The sequence below is a fragment of the Gossypium raimondii genome, chromosome 5 (genome assembly GCF_025698545.1).
Source record: "Gossypium raimondii isolate GPD5lz chromosome 5, ASM2569854v1, whole genome shotgun sequence".
Classification (NCBI taxonomy): Eukaryota; Viridiplantae; Streptophyta; class Magnoliopsida; order Malvales; family Malvaceae; genus Gossypium; species Gossypium raimondii.
In genome coordinates this window covers 99,658-125,071 of record NC_068569.1, presented here as the reverse complement: position 1 = coordinate 125,071, position 25,414 = coordinate 99,658, and the positions used below count along the sequence as shown (strand labels likewise).

General features: G+C 34.2%; 2 protein-coding genes across 2 annotated transcripts; one reads left to right on the top strand and one right to left on the bottom strand.

The window, feature by feature from the left end:
- Positions 1–392: 392 nt before the first annotated feature.
- Positions 393–2,172, top strand: LOC105769026 (probable polyamine transporter At3g13620). The gene has a single exon (XM_012589385.2). The coding sequence runs from the start codon at positions 555–557 to the stop codon at positions 1,971–1,973; it is 1,419 nt and encodes a 472-aa protein (XP_012444839.1). The 5' UTR covers positions 393–554; the 3' UTR covers positions 1,974–2,172.
- A 9,187-nt stretch (positions 2,173–11,359) lies between these two features.
- LOC105769499 (chloroplast envelope membrane protein) lies at positions 11,360–25,060 on the bottom strand. Its single transcript, XM_012590174.2, has 7 exons — positions 24,287–25,060; positions 23,810–23,895; positions 23,527–23,700; positions 19,210–19,324; positions 15,925–16,022; positions 15,307–15,442; positions 11,360–11,665 (listed from the first exon to the last, which is right to left on the bottom strand). The coding sequence occupies exons 1-7, from the start codon at positions 24,905–24,907 to the stop codon at positions 11,597–11,599; spliced, it is 1,299 nt and encodes a 432-aa protein (XP_012445628.1). The 5' UTR covers positions 24,908–25,060; the 3' UTR covers positions 11,360–11,596.
- Between the last annotated feature and the right edge of the window lie 354 nt (positions 25,061–25,414).

Here is a 25,414-nt window from a genome sequence, read left to right as displayed (position 1 = left end):
GAGCAAAGGGTTCAGTCTCTGAGAGGCTCGTCTTCTTTCTCCTCCCTTTGCGTGAGGATTTCACCGAAAACGTAAAAAAGCAAATCCAAATGAAAAGATACAAAATGATGCAAATTTACGCTAGTTGCAGGTTAAGAAAGCTAAAATATGATGATTAAATCACTTATTTCTCCTTTTCATATAACGAGGATTGTATATTTTTTCTCTATCCATTGTAAATACTATTTATGTTTGAGATTGTTAATAATTTCGTGCCCAAATTTGGAATTTATATCTCTTGAGTACACCACTCACGGTGAGAATCTAGTTGATTTAATCTGCACGTATCGTATGTTGAAAGAAGAAAACGGACAAATAGTGGTAGTAAAAGTAGAGATGGTGACGCAAGGTATTGGCAAGCGCCCGGGAATGCTGAATTTCTAGATACCCCAGTCCCACCCAGCCTCTTCTTTTTGACTATATTTTACAGCAACTCTTCTTGGCTCTGACTTCCTCTCATACTATATTAGTACTAAACAATCCCTCCCTCCCCCTCAAACTTTGGTGAGTCAACGATGACGCAACTAGAACTCCAGTCAAGGAGCGGGGTCGCACCTCCAGGCATGGACGAAGAAAATCTTGGCCACCCTTCCGAACAACCCGCCAAAACACCCAAAAAGTTGACTCTGATCCCTCTAATTTTCCTCATCTATTTTGAAGTTGCCGGCGGTCCCTATGGAGAAGAACCGGCAGTCCAGGCTGCAGGACCCCTCTTGGCCCTTCTGGGCTTCCTCCTCTTTCCTTTTATCTGGAGCGTCCCTGAAGCTCTCATCACGGCTGAGCTTTCTACTGCTTTTCCTGGTAATGGAGGCTTCGTTATTTGGGCTGAACGTGCGTTCGGTCCATTCTTTGGGTCCCTGATGGGATCTTGGAAGTTCTTGAGTGGTGTCATTAACATCGCAGCTTTCCCAGTTCTCTGCGTGGACTACCTGGAGAAGATCATTCATCCTTTGGAGTCGGGGTGGCCTCGCCACATCTCTATATTGATTTCCACGCTGGTATTATCTTTTGTAAACTATACCGGATTAGCCATCGTTGGCTGGGCTGCAGTTTTGCTGGGCGTTATTTCGCTTTCGCCTTTCATTATAATGTCTCTCATAGCAATCCCCAAGATCCAACCCCATAGATGGCTGAGTTTAGGTCAGAAAGGTGTGAAAAGAGATTGGAATTTGTTCTTCAACACGCTTTTTTGGAATTTAAACTTTTGGGACAACGTCAGTACTCTTGCCGGCGAAGTAGATAAACCCCAGAAGACGTTTCCTCGAGCTTTGCTTGTGGCAGTGGTTTTCACTTGCTTAGCCTACCTGGTTCCACTATTCGCGGTTATTGGGGCTGTTTCCGTGGATCAACGTGATTGGGGGTCCGGATTTCATGCTGACGCTGCTGAGTTGATTGCAGGGAAGTGGCTAAAAGTGTGGATCGAAGTTGGTGCTGTTTTATCAGCGATTGGCTTATTTGAAGCTCAACTAAGCAGCTGTGCTTATCAACTGGAGGGAATGGCAAATTTAGCCATTCTGCCCAAGCTTTTTGGTAGCAGAGCCAAATGGTTCAACACTCCTTGGGTGGGGATACTGCTTTCAACTTTGATCACAATTGGAATGTCGTATATGGATTTCACTGATATCATATCCTCCGCAAATTTCTTGTACAGTTTAGGGATGCTTCTGGAGTTTTCTTCTTTTGTTTGGTTGAGGAGAAAGTTGCCAGAAATAAAAAGACCTTACAGGGTGCCTCTCAGGATTCCGGGACTAGTTCTCATGTGCTTAATCCCATCTGCATTCCTTGTAGTTATTATGGTTATTGCCACTAAAATTGTGTATTTGGTTAGTGGACTCATGACTGTTGGCGCCATTGGATGGTACTTTCTGATGAAATTTTGTAAGGAAAACAAGGTACTCAACTACAGCGTTGCTGAAGATGAAGAAGAAAGATGATGACATTTCAAGTTAATGCAATTTGTCTTGTGTCTTCTTTTGCATATCGGTTGAATAAATATTATTATGTGTCAAAACATTTTTAAACATGAATACTACGGCAACACTCAAACGAGCTTGGCATAGGTAGAAGCCGGTTTGTTTTATAATTTGTTTCGTGTATGTAATATAATATAAAACTAGTGTCCTCAATTTTCCAGCTCTTGGTGTTAATTTCTCTACACACTACCAAAACAATCAGCAATCGTATCTAGTCACTTACATATCTTATATTACATCTCCTCTCCTCTTGCTTTCAAGTTTTATCGATTTAATCATTGTGCCGTTACTTTTTTTTAGGCAATTTCTTTCTTTCTTTTTTCTTCTCAAAAGATTTGAGAAGCAAAAGAAATAAACTTAATTTGTGGATTGATAAACCACTGAAGCCCAAAACAAAATTTAATTCATCTAAAAACATCCCATGCTCTTCTTACTCTTTACCAATTCCCTTTGGATCTTTGCAGATGAGAAAGACAACCACCGAACTCCGAGAAGGGTTGAAAGATATCGACAACTACAACCCTAGCTTGTTAAGTTAGGCAGGTGAAATTTCATGATAGATTTAGATTTTATTTTAAATTTGTTTTTAGATGAATTAAATTTTGTTTTGGGTTTTAATTATTAGAAATCGTATTTGGATTTAATTTTATTATTTGGGTTTGAGTAATTTTATTTTAATTTATGTTATAGTCTAAAATACAATGATATTAATCTATTTGCTTCACTTCTCAAATATTTTATAAAAAAGAAAAGAATGTGGAAAATAAAAAAGAAAAGAAAACGAAGAATGAAAGTTAAAAGAAAAGAAAAATATAGGAATTAGATGTGCATTTGACTTAAAAAAATTTCGTTCAAAACGAACATGTAACACCAAAATGTTATAAATCAATAAAAATTAATGATTATTGTATAATAAAATAAAGTTTGAACAATTTTTTCTTTCGAGATTTTATTATTTCGAATAAAAAGCGGAAAACACAATTTACCTTCAAATTTGACCTAAATTTAAGTGAGAAAAAAGGCCAACATTCTGTAACACCTCCTATCTCTTTTCCGTTTTGATGTGCAAAAGAATTAAAAAACTCAAAACGCAAAATTTTATAAAACCTTGCTAGAGAATATTTGTATAATCGTAAATCGCTTATTTATAAGGATTATATTTTATTTATTCCGTTTTTTTTTTCTTCTTCTTTAGATAAATCATAATGTGTATAAACATGTACCTTGGCTAGAATAAAATACACGAGTTAACTCAAAATATGTTTTTCCCTATTTTTAAGGTTGTGTTTGTTTCTTGAAAATGATTTTGTAAAAAAATTTTCTTTTAATATTTTTGTATTTGTTTCTAAAATAGTTTGATCAACAAAAAAATATTTATAAATTAAGGAAAAAATCTCTTTTCTTATAAGTTGATTTACATTTTGAAAAATGCATGTCATTTTTAGAAAAAAATATTAATATCATATTAATAATTATTATTTTATTTTTAAAAATATTAATATCAAATATTATAATATTCAATACTATTAAACATACAAATTTAATTATTTATATTTAATAATATAGTAAATTATTAATGTAATCAATAAAATTTATTATTTTAATAAACTATTTAATATTAAAATTTTAGTTTAATAATAAAATTTAACAATTTATAAATATTTAACAATAAATTATTTATAGTATAAAATACAATGTTCCTTGAATCGGACAGGACTAGCTGGTCAACCTAGTTGGACCGAGAATCGGCTAGACTCAGGGTCGTAGCCGGGGGGGCTGGTAGGGGCCCCGCCCCCTAAAATGAAAAAATTTCCATTTAGGCATTTAAAAAAAAATTAAATTAGTAAAGGTAAAATTACACTTTGCTTCCCTAAAAAATGATAAAATTTTGATATAATCCTTTAAAAATCATAAAGATATAGACTATTCAAATGGTGAAATTGTATTTTTACTATTGTAAAAATTAAATTTTAATTTCAACCCCCTTAAAAAAAATTTATGCCTTCGCTCCGGACTAGAGTATTGGTTTAGAGAGGGGCTTTGAACCAGTTGACTCAAAAATTGAAATGAACCAGTCAAACTGAATAAACAATCGGTTGAGCCGAGCAATTGAACTAGATTTTTTAAAATTTTAAAATATTTTTTCATGTTAAAAAAATAATTTTTTAATTGAATCGGTTGGACCGACGAATCGCCGATCTAATCGAATCGACCACTGATCCAGTTTAAAAAACATTGATAAAATATAATTATTTTAATATATAAATAATGTGTATTTGTTTAAGCCATTCTTAGCTTAATTTATCAATTAAAACTCTAATGTGTCATTATATACTCTCATATATGTATTTTAAATTAAATTTTTGTAACATCCCCTAACCCGACCCGTTAATTGGGTCAAACCTCAGGATGCTACATTTGTTGTCGAAGCAACAACATTGATTTCGTATCACCAAAATGTTGCGTTTAGACTTGGGATTGGGAATATAAAGTTTTATTTTTAAAACGCAAAAAATATTTTCTCTATTATTTTAGATCTAAGTATCGGTGTCTTAATTTAAGTGTTGATATCCTTGTCCTGGTATCAATACCAATTTGAGTTTCGAAGTTTAAAAATTTCAAATAAATACAATAATTATCAATGCACTAACTAAAGTATCAATACATTCCTCAAGGTATCAATACTATATTCTATAGATACCAAAATATGGTTTGATGTTTTGAAATAAGAGAAAATTCACCTTGGGTCAATTTGCACCTTATACCCTAGCATCTCATATTTATTACAAGATAACCCTATATGTTTAAGGTACAAATTTTATTATCAAATATTATTATCCAACAACTCATTTCAAATTATATGATATTTTCTTAATAAATCCCATATGCATGCCTGTACTTCTAAAGTTTATTAAATTAATACAATTATCATTAAAGATATTGTACTTTCAAAATTAGTTTACCCTTTCATACCATATCTATTATCAACATTTACCATATGATTTATCGATTAGGATTTCTCAATTCATCTTATATCAATTATTCATTTAATGTCTCAAGAATGTTTTTAGAATTCATGTCATTTGCAATAATTACCTTGCATTATAAATTCTCCTATTATTTTTCTCCTTCTCATCTTCATTCCACATCCTTAATATTTTATCATATCATATCTATATGTGACATTAATTAAGGTTTCTCCAATTACACAAATATTCTTATCAAGGTTGTCCATTTGAATGGTAGTCACTAAATTACTTATATCTCGGTCTACAGGATTTGAAATTACAATCCACTTTTTGTGTTTGAAACTAGAGTTGATGAAATTTTTATGGTAAAAATTTTAGAATTTCTAATTAAGCTAATTAATACAATAAATTCTTTAAATTCTTTCCTGTTCTGCTGCTAGGCAATTCTGACTCTTCTTCACTAAAATTAAAATCTCTCTCAGTAAAAATCTCGTACTATCTTACCCTTTTTTCCCTTGAAAAAAGACTCATTATAATTTTAGGAATATAAATTTCATCACCTAAGCATTTTTTACAATTTATAATGATTTTTTAAAGTTTGGACAGGGGAATCTAGAATCATCCTGACCTTGTTTCACAAAAATATTATATCTCACAATATACACTTCCATTGCTTACACAATTTCTTTTATATAAAACCGGACTCATTAAGCTTTAATTTCATATTTTATTCAATCACTAAATCAGTTTTACAATTTTTGGTAATTTTTAAAGTTAAACAACTATTGTTGTCCAACAACTATTTTAGAGTTTAATGTTTACTTTTCATGGTTCTTTGCATTAATTTTCATTTAAACATACGTAGTCATTATACTTTTGATTGTTATTCAATTTAATCCTTAAAGCTCACATGTCTTTAACATATAATTTTATCATAACATATCTTATTTCAATTATAAATCTCTCAAGTTTATGATTTAGTCTCTATCATCATGAAAATTCATTATTTACTAAAATTTCATCTTTAACATTACTTTATAATTAATCCATTAACACTCAACTTTCCATTTAAACTTTCTAACACGATACTTTATTTGACGTATACACTTTCATACACTTTGCAATTTAGTTATTGTCTTCTCATGTTTCATCATATGCTTTCACAATATTACCATATCAGTTTACATAACAATTTTTTACATATCTCACTCCATGTATATGTCACGGGGCTAGACCTTTTGTCTCGCAATCCGTGCGGCATTAGGCAATCCGTTCGTCTAAACTCGCCTAAGTCAGCCTTAACTCAAGTGATGATTTTTTTAGAACTCCTCTAAGGCACCAAATCGAAGAGCGAAAGCGATTTATGCCAAAAGAAGCTAACCAAAGAACAACAAAAAGCCACAGAAAAGATTGCACACAAGGTTTTTGAGTAAATGCTCTCAGAATTCTATTACTCTTAAAAATTCAGAATACAATGGAATGAATACAAATGAGGGGAGGCTCTCTATTTATAGTTGAGCTCCCCCAAAACCAACGGTCAAGATACATTTACATTGACAGATGAGATTTAACCATATCCCTTAATTTTAGGGATTTATAAGATAAGCCTTATCAAATCAAATCTAATATTTACAAGATATGATTCCCTCTATCTTCTAAGATTAGTTACCATATTAGCCTAAGTTGCCATCTCTTCATTATCGGGCCAACTAGGCTTCAATCTGATAGGCTTGTCCAATAGCTCTTTGAATCGGGCCAGTTCTTGTGGGCCAAATGATCTCCATCTGAGCAATAGACCTCCATTGGATGCATTTGGTGTGATGGTCACGGGCTTTGAACTTTGGCCCGTGACATCTCCCCCACCCATTCTCACAACGCCCTCGTTGCGACTTCCGAATGGCACTGACATGATTCGTCTTTGAACTTTCTCGTTGCCTTGGCTTCTCCCTGACTTGCCTTGCCATCAGGTTGTCCCTTCCTTCGGTACCTTTGCCTCGGCTTCCGTGGCGTCTTCCCTTGAACCGTTACACTCGTTGGTACATCTTGTTGGCAAGAAGTTTCTGCTCTAACTTGCCTCAACTTTGACTTGTTCTCTCTTGAATCATCTTGATTCTCACATCTTGGCTTCGTATTGCCTACAGTCCCTTGGCCTCCTTACTCATGAAATTTGAAAGGGCCCCTACAACCTTGCCAAGCCAACAAGTCAGAATTTAAAACACTATCAAAGTGTTCGTAATGTACCTTACTCGCAGCATTTACTCGTCCCGATTGTTTTCGCATTGCTCCCTTTTCCTTGAAGCCCAATGCACAACCCACATTTCTCAAAGGTGTCGGCTCCATAGTCGAATCTGCAGGCTTCATATCGAACTCTTACGCCACTAACACTTCCGAAGGAGCTTTCGTATCTTTCCGTTCTATCGAGTCAATGTTCCTCCCATACGAAACATCCTCGACTAGTTGGATTGACGATAACACCTTTGCCCCCACCTACATATCTCGACGCACCGACACAACAATTCTTGTTAACGGACCGGTGATAATATGAATTTGATCGGCCCATGGATACAGAACTGCTTGAATCCTGTCAAGGAAGTTTAAGCCAAGTACAAAATCGTAATCATCTAATTGGATTACCTCAAAGTCTTTCTTGCCCTTTCATTCGCCGATTTGTAGCTCCACATTCTGAACTACCCCCATAGTTGGGGCCTCCTCGAAATTTACTGTCTTGATCTTCTTATTCGATTTCCTAATCGGCAAACCAAGCTTCCCTGCAGCTCTTTACGATATGAACAAGTTCGATGCTCCCGTATCAATAAGAGCACCCCGCTTCTGACCCGCAATGTTGATGTCTACAAACATCAACCCTTCTTTACCATTCCTCTTATTAGGAATGAGAACCACCTAATTGACCCTCGATGGCTTTTCCTCAATAGGCTTCGCCTCTTCCGGCTCATCATTTCTCTTGATAATCGAAACTGAAGATACCTTTGGGCAGTCCCTCTTCATGTGCGATCCCTTACAAAAGTAGCATCGTAACTTTCCCCTCTTTTCTTTCGGGCTATTAGGTCTCCACTTCTCATTTCGTGGTTTTCTATCACCATCGTTGCTTCTAGCGTTGCCACCATAGATTTTTCCCTCTTCATCCTCCTCATGGTACCCACCATTGCCCCTCCTGTTGGGCTTGGAAGATTCAAACCTGTCCCTTCTCGGACCAAGTTCCACTATGGACTCCACTACCATCATGGCATTGGTAAGTTCCCGAACTCCTCGACGTTGTAATTCTTGCTTCGCCCATGGTTTCAACCCATCTGTAAAGGAGAAAAATGCTTCTTTCTCGCTCAAATTAGATATCTGAAGCATGAGTTCACTGAACTCCCGCACATACTCCCTAACCGTGTCTCGTTGCGTTAGCCGTCGCAACTTTGCTCGAGCTTCATCCTCGACATACTCGGGGTAAAACTGTGCTTTAAATTCACTTTGGAACTCCTCTCAAGTCCCAATTTCAGTCTAACCACGTCTCACATCAGTGGACCTACTCGCCACTATAATAAAGCAACATCAGTGAAATACATAGCAATATTATTTACCTTTGTGACATCATCCTCGATGTTCATCGCATGGAAGTATTGCTCCATGGCCCAAGGAAAGTTATCCACTTCACTTGCGGACCTTGCCCCTTTAAACGCCTTCGGCTTGGGCACATCTATCGCTTGTGGCTTCGGCTTTGAAGCCAACATTCCATTCCCTACGGCAGCCTTGAAAATCTTGAGCTCCCCCTTAAGCTCATTGATCTCCTCCTTCAAAGCTGTCGCCATAGCCTCGAGAGCATCGTCCTTTCCAATTAGCTTATTCTCCGAGGAACCGATAGTATCCCACACAAATTCCCTAAGCTGCTCTTGCAATGTTCGCAACCCATCATTGTGTCTATCATCGACATCGTCGATCCTCTCCTTGACGTCCCCCATGGACTCCTCGAGAGTGACGACTCGATCCTTCAAAGTTGACAATAAGTCCCTTGATCGACTCGCTTTTTTGGCCCTTCCTCAAGTCTCCATTGGTTCACTCTGACCAACAACTTCTTTCGACATCCCAACAGTGCCTTCGAACCAAAAGCTCTGACACCAACTGTCACGGGGCTAGACCTTTCGTCTCGCAATCCGTGCGGCCCTAGGCAATCCGTTCGTCTAAACTCGCCTAAGTCAGCCTTAACTCAAGTGAGGATTCTTTTAGAACTCCTCCAAGGTACCAAATCGAAGAGCGGAAGTGATTTATGCCAAAAGAAGCTAACCAAAGAACAACAGAAAGCCACAGAAAAGATTGCGCACAAGATGTTTGAGTAAATGCTCTCAGAATTCTATTACTCTTAAGAATTCAGAATACAATGGAATGAATACAAATGAGGGGAGGCTCTCTATTTATAGTTGAGCTCTCCCAAAACCGACGGTCAAGATACATTTACATCGACGGATGAGATTTAACCATATCCCTTAATTTTAAGGATTTACAAGATAAGTCTTATCAAATCTAATTTAATCTTTACAAGGTATGATTCCCTCTATCTTCTAAGATTAGTTACCATATTAGCCTAAGTTGCCATCTCTTCATTATCGGGCCAACTAGGCTTCAATCTGACAGGCTTGTCCAATAGCGCTTTGAATCGGGCCAGTTCTTGTGGGCCAAATGATCCCCATCTGAGCAATAGACCTCCATTTGATGCATTTGGTGCGATGGTCAGGGGCTTTGAACTTTGGCCCGTGACATATACACTTACTTGCTTCTATAAACTTTTACATCTTTTACGATTTAATTAATTTTCTCACTTTTAATATTCTCTTTAACATATACTTAATATAGTAATTCATATCATCAATATTAGACTCAACAATTCACAACTTAATTAAAACAAGTAAGATTCTAGTTGTGTTTACATTATTTCTTTAACCTCTTCACTTTTTCCTCAACCGTTTTCACTTCTACTTTAATTTTTTTTTCTTTTAAGATAATATTCTCACTCTCTAATATTTATAATTTACTTCTTATTTTAAATGGCTATAGAAATTTTCAAAAAATTAGAAGAAAAGTGAGATTCCATGGTAAGAAACCTAATTGTAAAAAAGCGGAAATCCTTTCTTATAAACTGCCAACATGAGAAACATGTACAGATTTCAAGAATTTTTCTAGATTTTTCCTTAAAATTTTCTCATTTAGTCCAAAAAATAAACGTCGTTAAAAAAAGAAAACCAACTAGATTTTGCCACGTGTTTAGTCAGCATATAATAAATTTTTTTTAGAAAAAATAAAAAAACTAATTTGTATAACTTCTAATGAACTCTTCTACTATGCCCTCTCTCAAACACCAGAACCCAAAATCACCGTGTCCGACATGCGCTGCCACACCTATATTGCCATGTCAGCCATCGACGTCGGTAGCCGGTGAAGCCCAAAACTCATCTCCCAGCTCGTTTTTTTATCTCTTTCTAAATCTAACTCCATTTCATCAAAATCATCACCTATTTTCCTAGAGCTAAAATAAAATTTGTCTTAACTTTCTCCAATCTCCCTCTTCCACCGTCAGATCAACCCCCATTTTTGGTATATTACTCGTCCACCATTAACGCATTTTACATATTGGTGGTTCTGCTTGGAATTGGAATGGTATTGCTTGGCTTTGGTTTGCCGTAGGTGTTGAAGGGGGTGGTAAAGTGATAAATGTGATATGAGATGAAGTGAAGAAAAATGCTGAGAATGATGGGTCTGTACTCTATGGTGAAATAAAAGCTGCTACTAGGAAGTGGGATTATGAGGGGTAAGAAAGTAGTGAGGGAGAGAAGCAAGGTAATTTTTAGTTGATGACTTTGAACGAGAGTGAAGGTGGGAGGGGGAGCTGTCTGTTCATGTTAAGAGAGATGGGAAATGATGGATGATGGTTGTAATGGTGGAGGTTGAGAATTGAGAGGGAGAGTGATTGATTGGAAAATGATAAAAAATAATAAGAAGTTGAATGATTTTCCTTTTTTTTTTTTGTTTAAAAATTGTTTATAAAGTTCCAAATATCATGAAAAAATATAGCACACGTGTCTAAACCTGATTCGTTTTTCTTTTTTTTTTTAACGCCCACATTTGGATAAAAATATTAATTGGGACAAAAAAAAGTTTTAAGTACCCATATGAGAAAACGGGTATAATTTAGGGACTAAAACGTGAATAAAGTCTAATTTCTAACTTTGAATTAAGATCGATCAATTGATACCCGTTTCAATTATGCGCTTAAATGATTTCTAATTATTTTACCAGAACTTATTTGGTATTTAAGCCAAAATTTTAAATCAACTCAGATTCACCAGTTCAATTTTAGATTAACTCAAATGAAGGCTCAAGTTCAAGAATCAAGGCCTAGCTCTGACATATCACTGGTCATAATAATGATACTAATTATATTATCTTTCGGGTTACCCACTCCTTTGCATTATTGTATATAATAAAAAGGAAATAAGCTCCACGCTAAGCTTCATTTTCCCAATTAGCTAATACTTAAGATAAATCCAAAAAAAATTAGTCACACTCTATTCCCCCAAATCATGACAGGACCCTCCAGATTCCAGAATAAAAGAATCACTAATGGCGTTTCATTTCCCGGAATATATTTGAAACTCTTGGGGATAACCTGGGAAGAGACTTGAACAACTGCACCAAAATTGTGATAACAGGGAGAATTTAGAACATGCACGGATCTTTAATCATATAAAACCCATGTGTTCCATTTATACAAATACATGGGAAGCAAGGATGATAAATGACAAACTGCAATGCTTTTCTTTCTTTAACACAGTTTAAAAGCACCAAAAATACAAGAATGTGAAGGAAGCAAGGATGATAAATGACAAATTGCAATGTTTTCTTTTTAATTACTAGTATCATTCATACTAGCCAATTTCTGATACATCAGCTTTCATTATAGTTTTCAAGTGTGTAGAGGGAAATAAGAAGCCAGTGTAGAACGCAGACGCATATATATTAACAGGAACTAAACTATATCTATGATACGGAGCCCAAAGTGATACATTTCCATGTCTTCTTCGGGCTTTGTCCAGCAACTCTCATTCCAATAAATACCAAGTTCAGCTTCATCATCTTGACATACTCTTTAGTATCCTTAGTTTAAGACTATGTTTCCATCCTCGTTTAAGAATATGTTAATATAAATGACTTCCATTATGATGCTACTGAATTTGCTAAACGCCAATGTGTTGTTCCCTATCCATTGAGTAATGAAAGAACTACTTTTCTTTTTTCTTTGATTCACAATGACATTTGGGGTCTATCTTGAGTTCCTAACATTTGAAGGGTTCCATGGTTTGTCTACTTCATACTTGATTGCACTCAGCTTTCAGGGATTTATTTGCTAAAACAAAAATTTGACGTGAAAAACATTTTTCCTATTCTTCGTACAACCATCAAAACTCTACTCAAATATTGAGGACAGATAATGGTGGAGAGACCATGAATCAAAATTTGTCTCCATACTTCCAAAAAGAGGGAACTGGGGGAAAATTGTAACAATAAATCCCTTGAATGCAAGGATTTAATTCATGGATTCATTCACTAATTTATTCCTTGTAATCTGGAACTGGATTCGGGTAGGTTTTTAGGAGATATTAGCCGCAGATTTTTAGGAGATATAGCAGCTTTTTCTGAGATATTGTACTGATTATGTATTTCGTTCATTTTCCTAATTTTCTAGGTTATTTACTATAAATATGTACATATAAAAAAAACATGAAAATTCAGAATCTCTTTTCAGTTTCTGAAACCTCCCAATTATTCTCAGTTTCTGACATCTCTTTTCAGTTTCCAACATAGTATCAGAGTCAAATTGTTAATTAACTTTTTTTCTTTTCAGATATTTTCTTCTCAGCTTTGATTGTTGAATTTTTTGGGTACTTCAACAGTGTCAGTTTTCAGAACTAGACTGGTGCTCAAACCAGTCAGGCTACCAGTTCATAAAGTTCAAATAAATAATCACTAAAAAAATTCATAAAATAATAAAAAATCCGATTCGAGTGCCAGTTAAATTGGTTTTTTAGCTTGGTTCAACCAGTATGATGCCTCTCTCCAACTGATACCCCAGCCGACCGATCTGGTTCAAACCACAATGGTTTCCTCAATTGCTGAATTTTAAGACTTTTTACTGTTATTTTCACCCTCAGTTTTTCTAATTTTCAATCTATATTACCGAATTTTTCCTTAGCTATTCCTACTATTTCATCTCTTGTTTTTTGAAGTTTTAATCAGGGATTGGGTTTATAGCATATATTTAGATTTTAAGGTTTAGAGTTATGTATAGTAAATATGTATGTACTTTTCTCATAAAAAATACAAGACTTAATTGGAATTTCTCTTTTTAGTTTCTGGCACGTCCATTCAGTCCATTTCAGTTTTTGGCATCTCTTCAGTTTTGAGACAAGAACTATTCATGAATTTCCCTCTGTTGACACACCCTAACAAAATGGGGATGCCAAAAGAGAAAATGCTCATCTTTTTAGTCTATTTTTATGCTCTTTTGTTTCAAAAGAATGTTCTGAAAATATTTTGGGAGAAGCTATCCACTATGTTATCTCCTAGTAAATTGTATCCCATCTCAAATCCTTAATTTAAGAAACCCAATGACAGTTCAATATTTTTTTAGATTTTAATATGTCAACTAAGTTTAAACTCCCAAGTTTTCGAATGAGGCACATTCGTTTGTGTTTACTGTCATGGCTAGACCAAGCTAGATCCTAGAGCTGTCAAGTGTGTTTTCATAGGACATTCATCTACTCAGATAGGGTAAGTCGCTTCTAAACCCATTTATGTAACACTAGCCTAATGAATCATTGCCTAATCTTTTTAAAGAACTATCAAAGTCAATAGAACCTATATCCAAAACCACTACAAGTCTACCCAAGAAGGACAAAGCTTACGATCGATCTTATTCAAGTTCAAGAAAATGAACCATCACATGGGAATGAGGTAACTCTTAGGGTATCACCTACTGTTCTTGACTTCGATTTGCCCATAGCAACAAGAAAAGGTGTTAGAAAGTGCATGCAACAGGCTTTATCTCATTTTGTGTCCTTTGAAAAATCATCAAAACTTTATTCCACAAAAGCAATTAGTAACAATGAAAGTTTGCCATGAGAGGCTTTGGGGAAGAATCAAACATAGGAACTAGTGGATTTTTCAATTGGAAAGACTAATAGCTATGGGAAATACACAGAGAATCAAACAATGAAAGTACAGTATAAGTTGGATAGATCCACAGAGAGGTATAAAACAAGACTAATAGCTATGGGAAATACACAGACCGACCAGATGGACTGTTAAGAGATTTTTGCACCAGTGGTGAGGATGAACATAGTAATAGTATTGAATGTGAAGTACCAATAGATTCAAAGTGATCTTACACTATTTGTCAACCATTTGGCTTTAGGGGGAGTCATGGTGTTGATAGTCTATACGGAAGATTTTATAGTAAACAGGAAGGATCCAAATGGAAAAGAAGCTCTTCAAAAGTATCCAGAAAAAAGTTCAAAATAGAGGCTATTGGAAAAATTAGAAGTAGCTCGGTCCAAGGAAGGAGGAACCTTTGTTTCACAGCAAGAACATGTTCTTGATTGCTAAAAGAAACAAGTAAACTCAATTGTAGACTACAAGATGCGTATTGAGCCAAATCATACACTATGAATATGGAAAGAGAACCAGCTGACGACTTGTAAGTTGTTATGGCTAAAGATTATCCTAGAAGACTAGAAGTTAAATGAGAGACCCTAATGAATCTTTATTGATAATAAGTATGCAATCAGAATAGCTCATAACTCAGTTCAGCACGACAGAACTAAACACGTGGAAGTTGACAGAATTTCATAAAGAGAAACTCAAAAGGCGGATTAATTTGCATTCCTATATTTCTATAGAGCCAATTAGCAGATGTCTAAACTAAAGGATTGGAGAAAGCTAGGGATGGAAAATATGAACTCCCCAGCTTGAGGGGAAGTATTGGAAATTAGGGATTGATTGAATCCTAATATCCTGTGAATAACAGTAACTTTAGAGTCAGATTTATTTTTCTACTTATAGGAGATTAGCTGTAAATTAGTAGATAACAGTTTCCTGATTTCTAGATATAATTAGAAAGTCAAACTTCCCAAGAATACTAGTACCTTGCCGTATAAAATCTTTATATCCAATCATTTCAATTTGAATACAATTTCATGTTCCCGAAACTAAAATGAATATAATTCCATGATTTTCTAGTAAAAATAAATGCAAGGATTTTGTAAACTTACCCAAAGCTTCACACAAGCATCAATAACAACCGGAATCAGGCAGACAAAAACCGTTATAGCAGACTGATCAACTTGGAGTCCATAATGCTCAACAATTATCTCAAGCAAAGTCTGCCAACCCGATTCAGAATGATACCTGCAGATGGGCCAGTCATAAGCTATACTTTAGAAATAAAAAGGAACTGCAAAACTCACCTTTTCTATACTATGTTTTTTTAGTAAACAAGGGCAAGTTTGGGGTCAAGAAGACGAAAATGAAATTAGGAGAAACCTTCAATAAGAAAAATTAATTAGCATGATAGAATTCTTGGCATTTGGCCATTTTGACTAGAGACCAAAAGCATAGCTTATAACTGGCATATCTGCAGGTAATATGACTTTGGTTTCTTCTGATTAAGACTTGGATGTGTCTATCAAATGATATAAGAAGCTGCTCAATGTATATTTACACACATATAGATTTTAAAAAAATACAAATTTAATCTAAAGCAGTAAAAAACATTAATTATATTCTCTCTCATAGAAGCTACTATTGTTTAAAACATTCAATATTAACTCAGTACATAAACATATAAATATATAAGTAGCACTTAAAACTACGATATAAAAGCACATTACCCTAAAAAAATGTCTGTAATCAGTATAATGAGAAATGCCTTTCCAGTATCTGAAATATTACTTATTATTTTGTAACCTGCAAATTTCAGCAAAGCCACCTGAAGAAGGTTGTGAGAAAAATTAGATGAAATATGCACTTAGTAAAAGTACACAAAATCAGGATGCATAGAATGATACAAAAAGCAAGTAACATTCTCATGCATGCTTCTGCAAGAACAATAATTTGGATATAGACATAACATTAAACAACAGAAATAACCAAATCACTAATCTGGATATATACATAACAATAACCTGGATATAGATATAATGCTCAACAATTATCTCTAACAGTCTGCCGAACTTTAGGAAATAGGTCTTGTGGGCTTGTTTATTGTATCGGATTTCATTTGGTATTTAGGTGGGCTTTATTTTTATGGACTTTCCAATATACAGAAACCAAGCCATGAAAACGACAAGCCTTGGTGATAGAGGGGCCCTTCGGATGGACAATGCGTTCCAGTGCAGTGCGTTTAGCTTTGACTTTTACTAAACCAATTGCTATACCTTAACATGAATCCCAAGAAGAGACTAATTGAGGCTCTTATATTATTGGATCTAGAATTTTGGAACTAGCATGTGATGCTTCTGGGATAGACATAATGGGTATCAAGACAAGAAGCTCATTTTACGACCTTCTTTTAAATAAGAAACTAACATTGTAAGTGCCAATTGAGTCTTAACTCTTAACTTGATTGGCATAGTTCCTATTGCAACAACAAGGAGGACGTCGATTAAGCACATTTAACCGCATTTTCCATCCAATTTAAGGGTTGGGGGGCTTAAGGGTAGAAATAGGCATTCCATAAAAAAAAACATTATTGAAAGTGGCACACCTAAGGAAAATAACGTTTGTTATTAAAGGTTCTATAGCAGCTCTTAAGAGTTTGCAGTACTCTAATCATTTAGCTCTAAGGTTTCCTTATTAACAACACCACCTCACTCCTAAGTTTGCTAGATGATAGAGTTTTGTAATGAATATATTTTGATTTTTAATCTATCAAGTTTCAAAAATAAATTTGAAGGTTGATTTAGGATTGTGTCCATCAATCTTTCTATAATAAGGTTGTGGATTTTGATAGGTCAAAACTCCCCTTCAAGCTGGTGCATAAAATCACATATGCCCAACATGCAAACCAAATTGTGATAGATCTTATTGCTAAGTCCATTAGTGAAAATGTTATCTAATTGCTTGTCGAATATCAAATGAAAAAAGCTCAAGATATTGGTAGTTCACTTTCTTTGATAAAGTATGGATCAGTTTAAATGTGTTTAGTTCAATCATGTTGCAACAAATTTTTGGTTATGCTGATGGCAGCCATGTTGTCATAGTACAAGGACAATCCATCTTATGAAAAATTTAATTCTTCCAATACTTTTCATGAACCACAAAAGCTTACAGACACCCTAAGCCGTAACCCTATACTCTGCTTCCACACTTGATTGATCAGCTACACTTTGCATCTTGCTACCCCAAATAACTAGGTTTTCTCCTACAAATGTGTAATATCTAAAGGTAGATCTCTTATAATTTGGAGATCCAACCCAACCTGCATCTTTAAAGGCCTCACTCCGAAGGTGACCATGCTTGGAGAAAAGGAGACCCTTTCTCGGGGCAGATTTTAGATAACATAAAATGTAAAAAATGACATGCATGTGAGATTCTCGATCATCATGCCTGAACTAGCTTATCAAACTGACTGCATATGTTATATTTGATCTAGTGTGAGCGAGAGAAATTGGTTGTCCAACCAATCTCTGATATCTCTCACTATTCACAGATTCTTCAATCTTTGCTTGCAGCTTTTGATGGCTTTCAATAAGTGATTTTGATAGTTTGCAACTATCATACCTATTTTTGTCAAGAGATGGGAGATGAAGATTATTTTTCTTGATCTAACAACTTTAATTCCAAGGAAATATTGAAATTTCCCCAAATCCTTAATTTCAAATTCCTGAGTCAATTGTTTCTTTAACTAAGCCATCTCTTCTTTGTCATCTCACGTCATAATATGTCATCAATATAAAGTATAAAAAAAGTGATCTTTGGGTTGTTATGCTACCGTGTTTGATGTATTATTATGAAAATATATATATGAAAGGAAAACAGGTCTTAATAAAAGACAAGAATTATGTTTTTCTTGATCAAAAGGGAGACTGCAAAAGATTTGTAAAAAGGGCAATTTTGACCAAAAAAAGGAAAATCTACAGCCGAATAGCCATTCAATGGGAGGGTCTCTAAATGGCTATTCACGCCATTCAACGAATAGTCTTGGAACAAGGGATGACTCTTTTGGCGAAAAGGTTAAACCAAACAAATAAACAGATGAACTCCACCTAATAAGAACTGTATTGAATAGGGATTACAAGAAACCAAACATGCTCTATATGTTTGACATACTTCTATACAATATAAATCAAGGAAAACTTATCTCTATCCCAATTAAATTATCACAAATGACTTTTCTTTTTGTTAAATTTTCTAAAATTAACATCTATCATTTTAACATTTTAATGAATTAAGTTCTATAAAATATAGTTTTAGTAACAATTTCATTCAAAACTTTTAAAAGATCTTCTTTTTGTTGTAATTTTATAAATGATGAATATAAAATAATAAGAGGTTAAAGTCAGAAATATTTACCCATAAGAATCAAAATGTGACTGGTATTGGGACCTAGGAAGTATGTGTTTAGATGGTGATGATGATGATGATGAAAATAATAATATCCTATCAGTAAATTGATCAAGAGAGAAACAGCACCTTTAATGGAAATCCAAACCCCTGGTTCCATCTAAAATTATATGTTTTCCACTGGATTTTTATGTTACAAAAAGTATATCTTAACCTGGCTAAACTTCAAAAAAATTCCTTTCTATTGAGAAAAAAGAGTAAAGGAGAAACAACATTTTCAGAACATTTTTTAATGAAAAAAAGAGGAACTTTGTTGATCTTTGTTCTACTTCTCTACATGCATGCTACAGCTTTAATCAAGTGCCAGTGTTGGTGCAGAGTTACCAATTTATAATAATTTGTAAATCTAAAGGAAACAGTATTTTTGGATAAAAAGAGAGAATATTGCAAACTTATGCAGAAAAGAATGTTGCCTATGTTTATTGATTAAAGATAATGAATCCCCAAATTGATTGCCAGATTGTGTAGAAAATATTTTATTTGTAATAAACCAAAACAGTAATATTAGATGTGGGAAAACCATCATGTAGAGACTGTGAAGGAATATTTACCTTACTTTGATTGAGGTGTAAGACAAGGAACAGTGAAATGCCAAATACCATATCTGACCATATGTTGGCAAATGCTTTACGGTTCTCTAATCTGAACTCGTCTCGTAAGTCTAACCTGTTGACGGTTTTTGTTAACAGGACAGCCAAATTTAGCTTGAATAAGGCATGAGGAAATTATGTTGCAGGGAAAGTATAATTTTCTAAAGCACACTTGGCAAGATAATTGCAGCATGGCCTTCTTATATATAAGATAATGCAAATTGCAATAATGTAGGAAGGCCTTCAATGGATTTTAAACATCTCAATAGGTCAAACTGTATTAGGTGGAATTTTTTTATCATTATGAAGGAAACAACTCCAGAAACATTCGAGTAATAAAAGAGATGAAGCTGAATACCCAAATTTCAATGAAAAACTTCACCAAAAACAGAAAGGCTGAGTCTAAATAATCACAAAACCATGCCTCACAAAATTGATACACCAAACGAATATGTATAATAACAAGTTTAGTGACTTGTTTATTAAATGAACCAAACATTAAGAAAAAAGCATTTTCAGTTCATTTATATTTACTAGCAAGCTCGTTTATGAATTGTTTAAAGCTTGTTTAATTAATCATATAAAACTCGTTTATTGTTCAATTGCTATATAATAATATTATTATGTGTTTGTATTTTATTTATTATAATATAATTATTAATATTTATGTTTGATTATTTCATAAAATAAGAAATATATTTATTTTGATTTGTTTGTTTGGTTAAGTTTCATTTTTGTTCATGAATAGTGTTACTTATTCACAAACATATTCGATTATATATTCATGAACATGTTCAATTAATACACTTGAATATATTCATTAAGTAGTCATGAACAAGTTCATTTAATTTAAACTGAAAAATATGAACACGTAATTTTAAATGAATGAACACAAACACGAATTTGAAAATCTTAACAAACATTAATGAACACGAACAAGCATAAAGTAAACAAACAAACATGAACATAAGTCCTCTCATTCAAGCTCAGTTCATTTACAACCCTATTCAATAATCTATTCTGGTAACTGGTACTAATCGAGGGGGTAAGGACTAAGGAGAAAAAGAAAAAAAAAAGGCTGATTTTTATTTCAAAATCCAACTAGATAAATTATAGAGATGAATACTGCTAGACGTCATAATTATAATAAGTATTATTAGATTAGTTTATTATTATTTTATTAGGAGATTGAGAAGTATTAGGAGTTTTCCTTAGCTGAGATATTTAATTCAATTCTGAGGTTTTATATTATTAGGAGTCCAAAAGATTTGTTTTTATTTGAATTATGAAACCTATATTTAAAAGGCCAATTGGAAGAATAAAGTTAAATAAGAATTTAGTTTAAAAGCTAAGAGATTTAAGACTCTCTCAAGGAGTCTAAGGTCTAGAATTCCCTTCGACGAGTTCCACTTGTTCACTATAGGTCATTCACGCAGAAGAAACAAGGGAAAAGGCCCGCTAAGTCAAATGATTCCCCTACAAATTGTCCGATGACTCGATCAGTAACTAGGGACTGTAACAATTTGGATTAGAGCCAAACACCATGGGCGATTCAAGCATCAGAGAAGAAGTTGCAACAAAAATGGTGGAAGTTGAAACAACTGCAACAACTGTCGTTGCAATTACAAGAACTGGCTAATCTCAACCGAAACCATGAAAAGGAGTCTAAATGAGGTACCAAAGTATTAACCAGATTGGGAATGATCCTTACCAGCAAGACAACCAACCAGATCAGAAGGGAGGGTCAGATATGGTGCCATGATACACTAAGCTGGATTTTCCAACTTTTAATGGTATAGAGGACCCCTTAATTTGGTTACACCAATGTGAACAATTTTTCACAAATCAGCGAATGGCTAAGATAGATAAGGTGAGTCTAGAAGCTTTTCACATGATGGGAGAAGCTCAATTATGGTTTTATCAGATAGAAAAAGAGGAACCTGATCTTTCATGGGTAACATTAAAGGAGTATTGTACAATCAGATTTGGGCCACCATTGCAAGATAACCCTTTGGGAGAATTGATCGAATTGAAACAGACAGGAATAGTAGTGGAATACCAATGCCAATTCCAATAGTTGTTGGCCTATGCTAAATTTGTACAAGTAGACCAACAAGTTGACATATTTACCACAGGGCTATCAAGCTCAGTTGGTTAAGATGTTGAGATGCAAAAACCTCCAAATTTGATTCAAGCTATGAATTTGGCAAGAACTTTTGAGAAAAAGACACAGTTGATCAAATCTGTTGGCCTGCGTAAAGCATCATGGGAAAATACGGTTTCAGACTCAAGGGGAACTTCTACTGTAACACCTATTGCAGCTCAAAAGTCAATTCAAATGGGAGATGGGCATTGGCAAAAGATTCGAGTGCTAGCAATATAGACCCTCCTTAAAAAAGTTGACTCATGCAGAGATGGCAAAATGAAGGGACAATGTTTCGCAAAATCAAGGAGTGTAGGGAAACTGAAATATCCTTGCATGCCATAAGGGGCCAAAAAAATGCACAAGCTATTCAATCTTGAGCTTGTGGACAAGCTCTTTTTCCAGGAGGGGAGTAATGTTAGACGTCAAATAATTATAATATAATTAAAATAAGTATTATTAGATTATTTTATTAGGAGGTTGAGAAGTATTAGGAGTTTTAATACTATTAGATATTTAATTCAATAAGTAGATTTTATATTATTAGGAGTCCTTCCTTAGTTGGAAGATTTATTTTTATTTCAGATATGTAACCTCTATTTAAAGGGGCCAATTTGGAAGAATAAAGTTAAGTCAGAAGCTAGTTTAAAAGTTAAGAGAATTATGACTCTCTCTCAACGAGTCTAAAGTCTGGAATTCCCTTCAGCGAGTTTCACTTGTTCACTATAGGTCATCCATGCGGAAGAAACATGTGGAAAAGCTCCGCTAAGTCAAACGATTTCCCTACAGATTGCCTGGTAACTCAATCCGTAACTAGGGACCGTAACAAATACCAACATAAAAACACAAAATGACACTAAAATTCTGCCCACATTAACAATTTTGCAAATAAATAACCTCATAGATAAATGTTTATATTATTTATATTTTAAAAACTTATAACAAAATTATATCAATTAACATTTTCTATTTGTACAAAAATCTATAACCATTTCTAGTTTATTCTTTTTACTTTTTAAATATCATAATTAAATCAATTAAATATTTTTGAAAAGATTAAATTCTGAGGATAACTTCGTAATTATTGATTTGTGCAGATTAAGCCCCCTCCACTTTTATTTACTCAAAATTGATTTGTAACAGCCCGTTTTTCAGTGGTGACGGAATAGTGGTTTCGGGACCACAAATTTCCGTTATGTCGGCCCGTAAATATTATTTATAGAATATTTATGGAGTCATTAGAGTCGTATTAATTTTTGGTTAAGAAATTTTATCGTTTAGATATCTAATTAAGGAAAAAAGACTAAATTGAAAAAGGTGCAAAACATAGTAATTATTGCATTTAGGTGATCAAATAGCTTATTACTAAATGAGGAAGGACTTAAGTAGCAATTAGGCCCTAGTTATTTCAGTTTATTTCATAATATTTATTTTAAGTATTAGATATATTATAGACGGCTAGGGTTAGGAATAAAACTTTATTTGCAAGAAAGCCTAGAAACTTTACTTGCAAGAAAGAAATCCTATATAAATAAGTTGTAGGCATTACAGCCATAATGATTATTCAAAGTTTTTTAGAGTTCCATCTTCTTTCCTATTTGTTTGTTCAGCCCTAATTCTTTTTAATTGCTACAGTTCTCTTCCCCAATCAACATCATTCACAACAGAAACCAAGGATTGGTATAGAGGTTTTACTTTGAAAGCAGCAAGATTAGCAAATTAACCATTAGTTATCAGATCAATATATTTAGAAATTAGAATATTGATTGATGTGAAACAAAGAACACGTTTGTTTCTAAAATAGATCTCTAAAAGAGTTCTAGACATTGGCTATAGAATAAAGTATTTGGCTCAAAAAGCAATAGGGTTAATAAAAAGTTGCTTCTATAAGTGTTTCAGAGCTATAAGTGATCAGAGTTTCTAGGGTATAGGATCATTGCACACAATCTTTAACACATTTAATTAGCTTTAGCTTTTTTTACAAATGAACATTTTCCTCATTAATTGAATATTTTAAAATTAAGCCGGAGAGAGATTGGAACAGAGAGAGCAAAAGAGACATAAAAATAGCCATAGGCAGAAAGCGCCAATGAATTAAAGCTTAATAGAGGAGCATAAAGCAATATCAATCTTACGCTTTACGCCGCAATTCCCACCAAAGTTCTTCGTCTGAAAGAGGAGGAGATTTACCTATCTCCACCTCAAAACGGAACCTTGCTTTTTCAACCTGTAGTTGCTTAACCATTTCAAGCTTTTGATTTCTTCTGACATCAAGAATCTCTTCTGCCAATGGCACAGTCTTCACATATCTGTTCAAGGCAAAGCCTCTTATGATTGTTCCAGCCATTTCAGAAAAGCACACATCATCTAAATTTACTTTATAATTATTAAAAAAAAAGAGTGTTGGCTGAGATTAACCTGTCCAAAAACGGCATAAGAACAAAGTCATGAACCACAAAATCCAAGGCCAAGGGTACAATTAACAGCGCTGCCAAAAACTTAGCCTGTCACCCCAAAAAAATGTATGAACAGCTTTGCCCTTTGTCATAAGTACTCAAAACAACTTAATTATAAGAAAATACACTGGAAAAATTCATATAAGCAAATACATCTAAAACCCATAGAATCTATGTGAGCAAACTAAAACAATGTAGAGTTAGACAATATATAAAAAAGAGATTCACTTTCATAATTTCTATACACTAGTGTAGAACTAAGCACTTCCATAACTTGTATAGGATTAATATTTTGACAACTCTGTCCTGTTCACCTAGATCATGGTAGTTAAAATAGAGATATGAAACTTTACAATTTAATTGATGGATTATTAACTATTAAGTGTACCAAAGAAAGGGTGTAAACTAAAAGATCTACACTAATTCGAAAATAACTTGCCGAATTGAAGGAGGCATATCGAAAAACACGATCCTCGTACAAGACATCCTCATCTCCCCTCCCAATAACCAAATCTCTGACAGACCGAACCAAACCGTTTCCGTTTTCCTCCCCAACGCCAAGGCCAAGGCCAAGGCCACCTCCACCGCCACCATCATCCCAGTCATTTGCAGAACCAAGCTTGTTATCATCCCCATCCGCAACAACAATCCAATCTTCCCATCTTCTGCTCTCCTCATTCCTCATATCTTCTTGCGCTTCCCTCAACTCGATTATGGCCTCAGCCCTCCTCTTCCATGCCTCAAATTTGCCTCCCCCTAACAACTCCTCATCCTCCTCCGAATCTGACAACATATCCCCAACTTCCTCCACCATGTCATCGTCCTTGAGACCAAGCCAATTACCGTCATCCTCGAAAAAGAACCTTCCCCACCAGCTTGTTTTCCTTTTCCTAGAATATTCGTTATTGTCGTTTTCCGCATTTGCGAGGAACCCACAAAACCGTTTTCGTTTGCAACTGAATCGAACAAAAAAACTAGGTTGATTACGCCAAGCGACAGAGAATAAGGAGGTTAGGGGTAGCTTTAAATTGTGGCAGAAGTACACCGTGGAAGTGGTCATTTAGTAAGAAAATGTGTAAAACCCGACATCAACATGCTCTCAACCTTCAACAAAACCCACAAGGTATTCCCATAAATTTTATTTTAAGGTGAGGAAGACTGTAGACTGGAATGTGGAAAACGCAAAGCAGCTAGACAGAACAATATCCGTTTTTGATTTATTTACATCTATCTATACTATTATCTAAAACTTTGAAAATTTAATAATAATTATTATTATTATCTTTTATCTTTTATATTTTAATAAAAAAATTTAAAAATCTTCAAAATTAAATTTTTATTGTATTTAATTTATTTTAATTCATCTACTAAAACATTTGAAAAAAGTAACACTTTTGTATTTCGGTTGATTTTTTGATTTGTGCTAATTATATCTTAGTGTTATGTAAAATTTTAGGATGTTATTTGCTTATTATATGTTATATTTGCATGTATGTTTGTTGGAACATTTTTAAAATATATATAGTATTTTAATAGTTATTAAGTAATTAAAATTATATCACTTGAT

Coding starts and splice junctions, on each gene's coding strand:
- LOC105769499 (XM_012590174.2), bottom strand. CDS start 24,907: ATGACCACTTCCACGGTGTACTTCTGCCACAATTTAAAGCTACCCCTA. Junction 23,896..24,286: donor GATATGCCTCCTTCAATTCG/GCAAGTTATTTT, acceptor TTGGGGTGACAG/GCTAAGTTTTTGGCAGCGCT. Junction 16,023..19,209: donor TACACCTCAATCAAAGTAAG/GTAAATATTCCT, acceptor AACCTTCTTCAG/GTGGCTTTGCTGAAATTTGC.
- LOC105769026 (XM_012589385.2), top strand. CDS start 555: ATGACGCAACTAGAACTCCAGTCAAGGAGCGGGGTCGCACCTCCAGGC.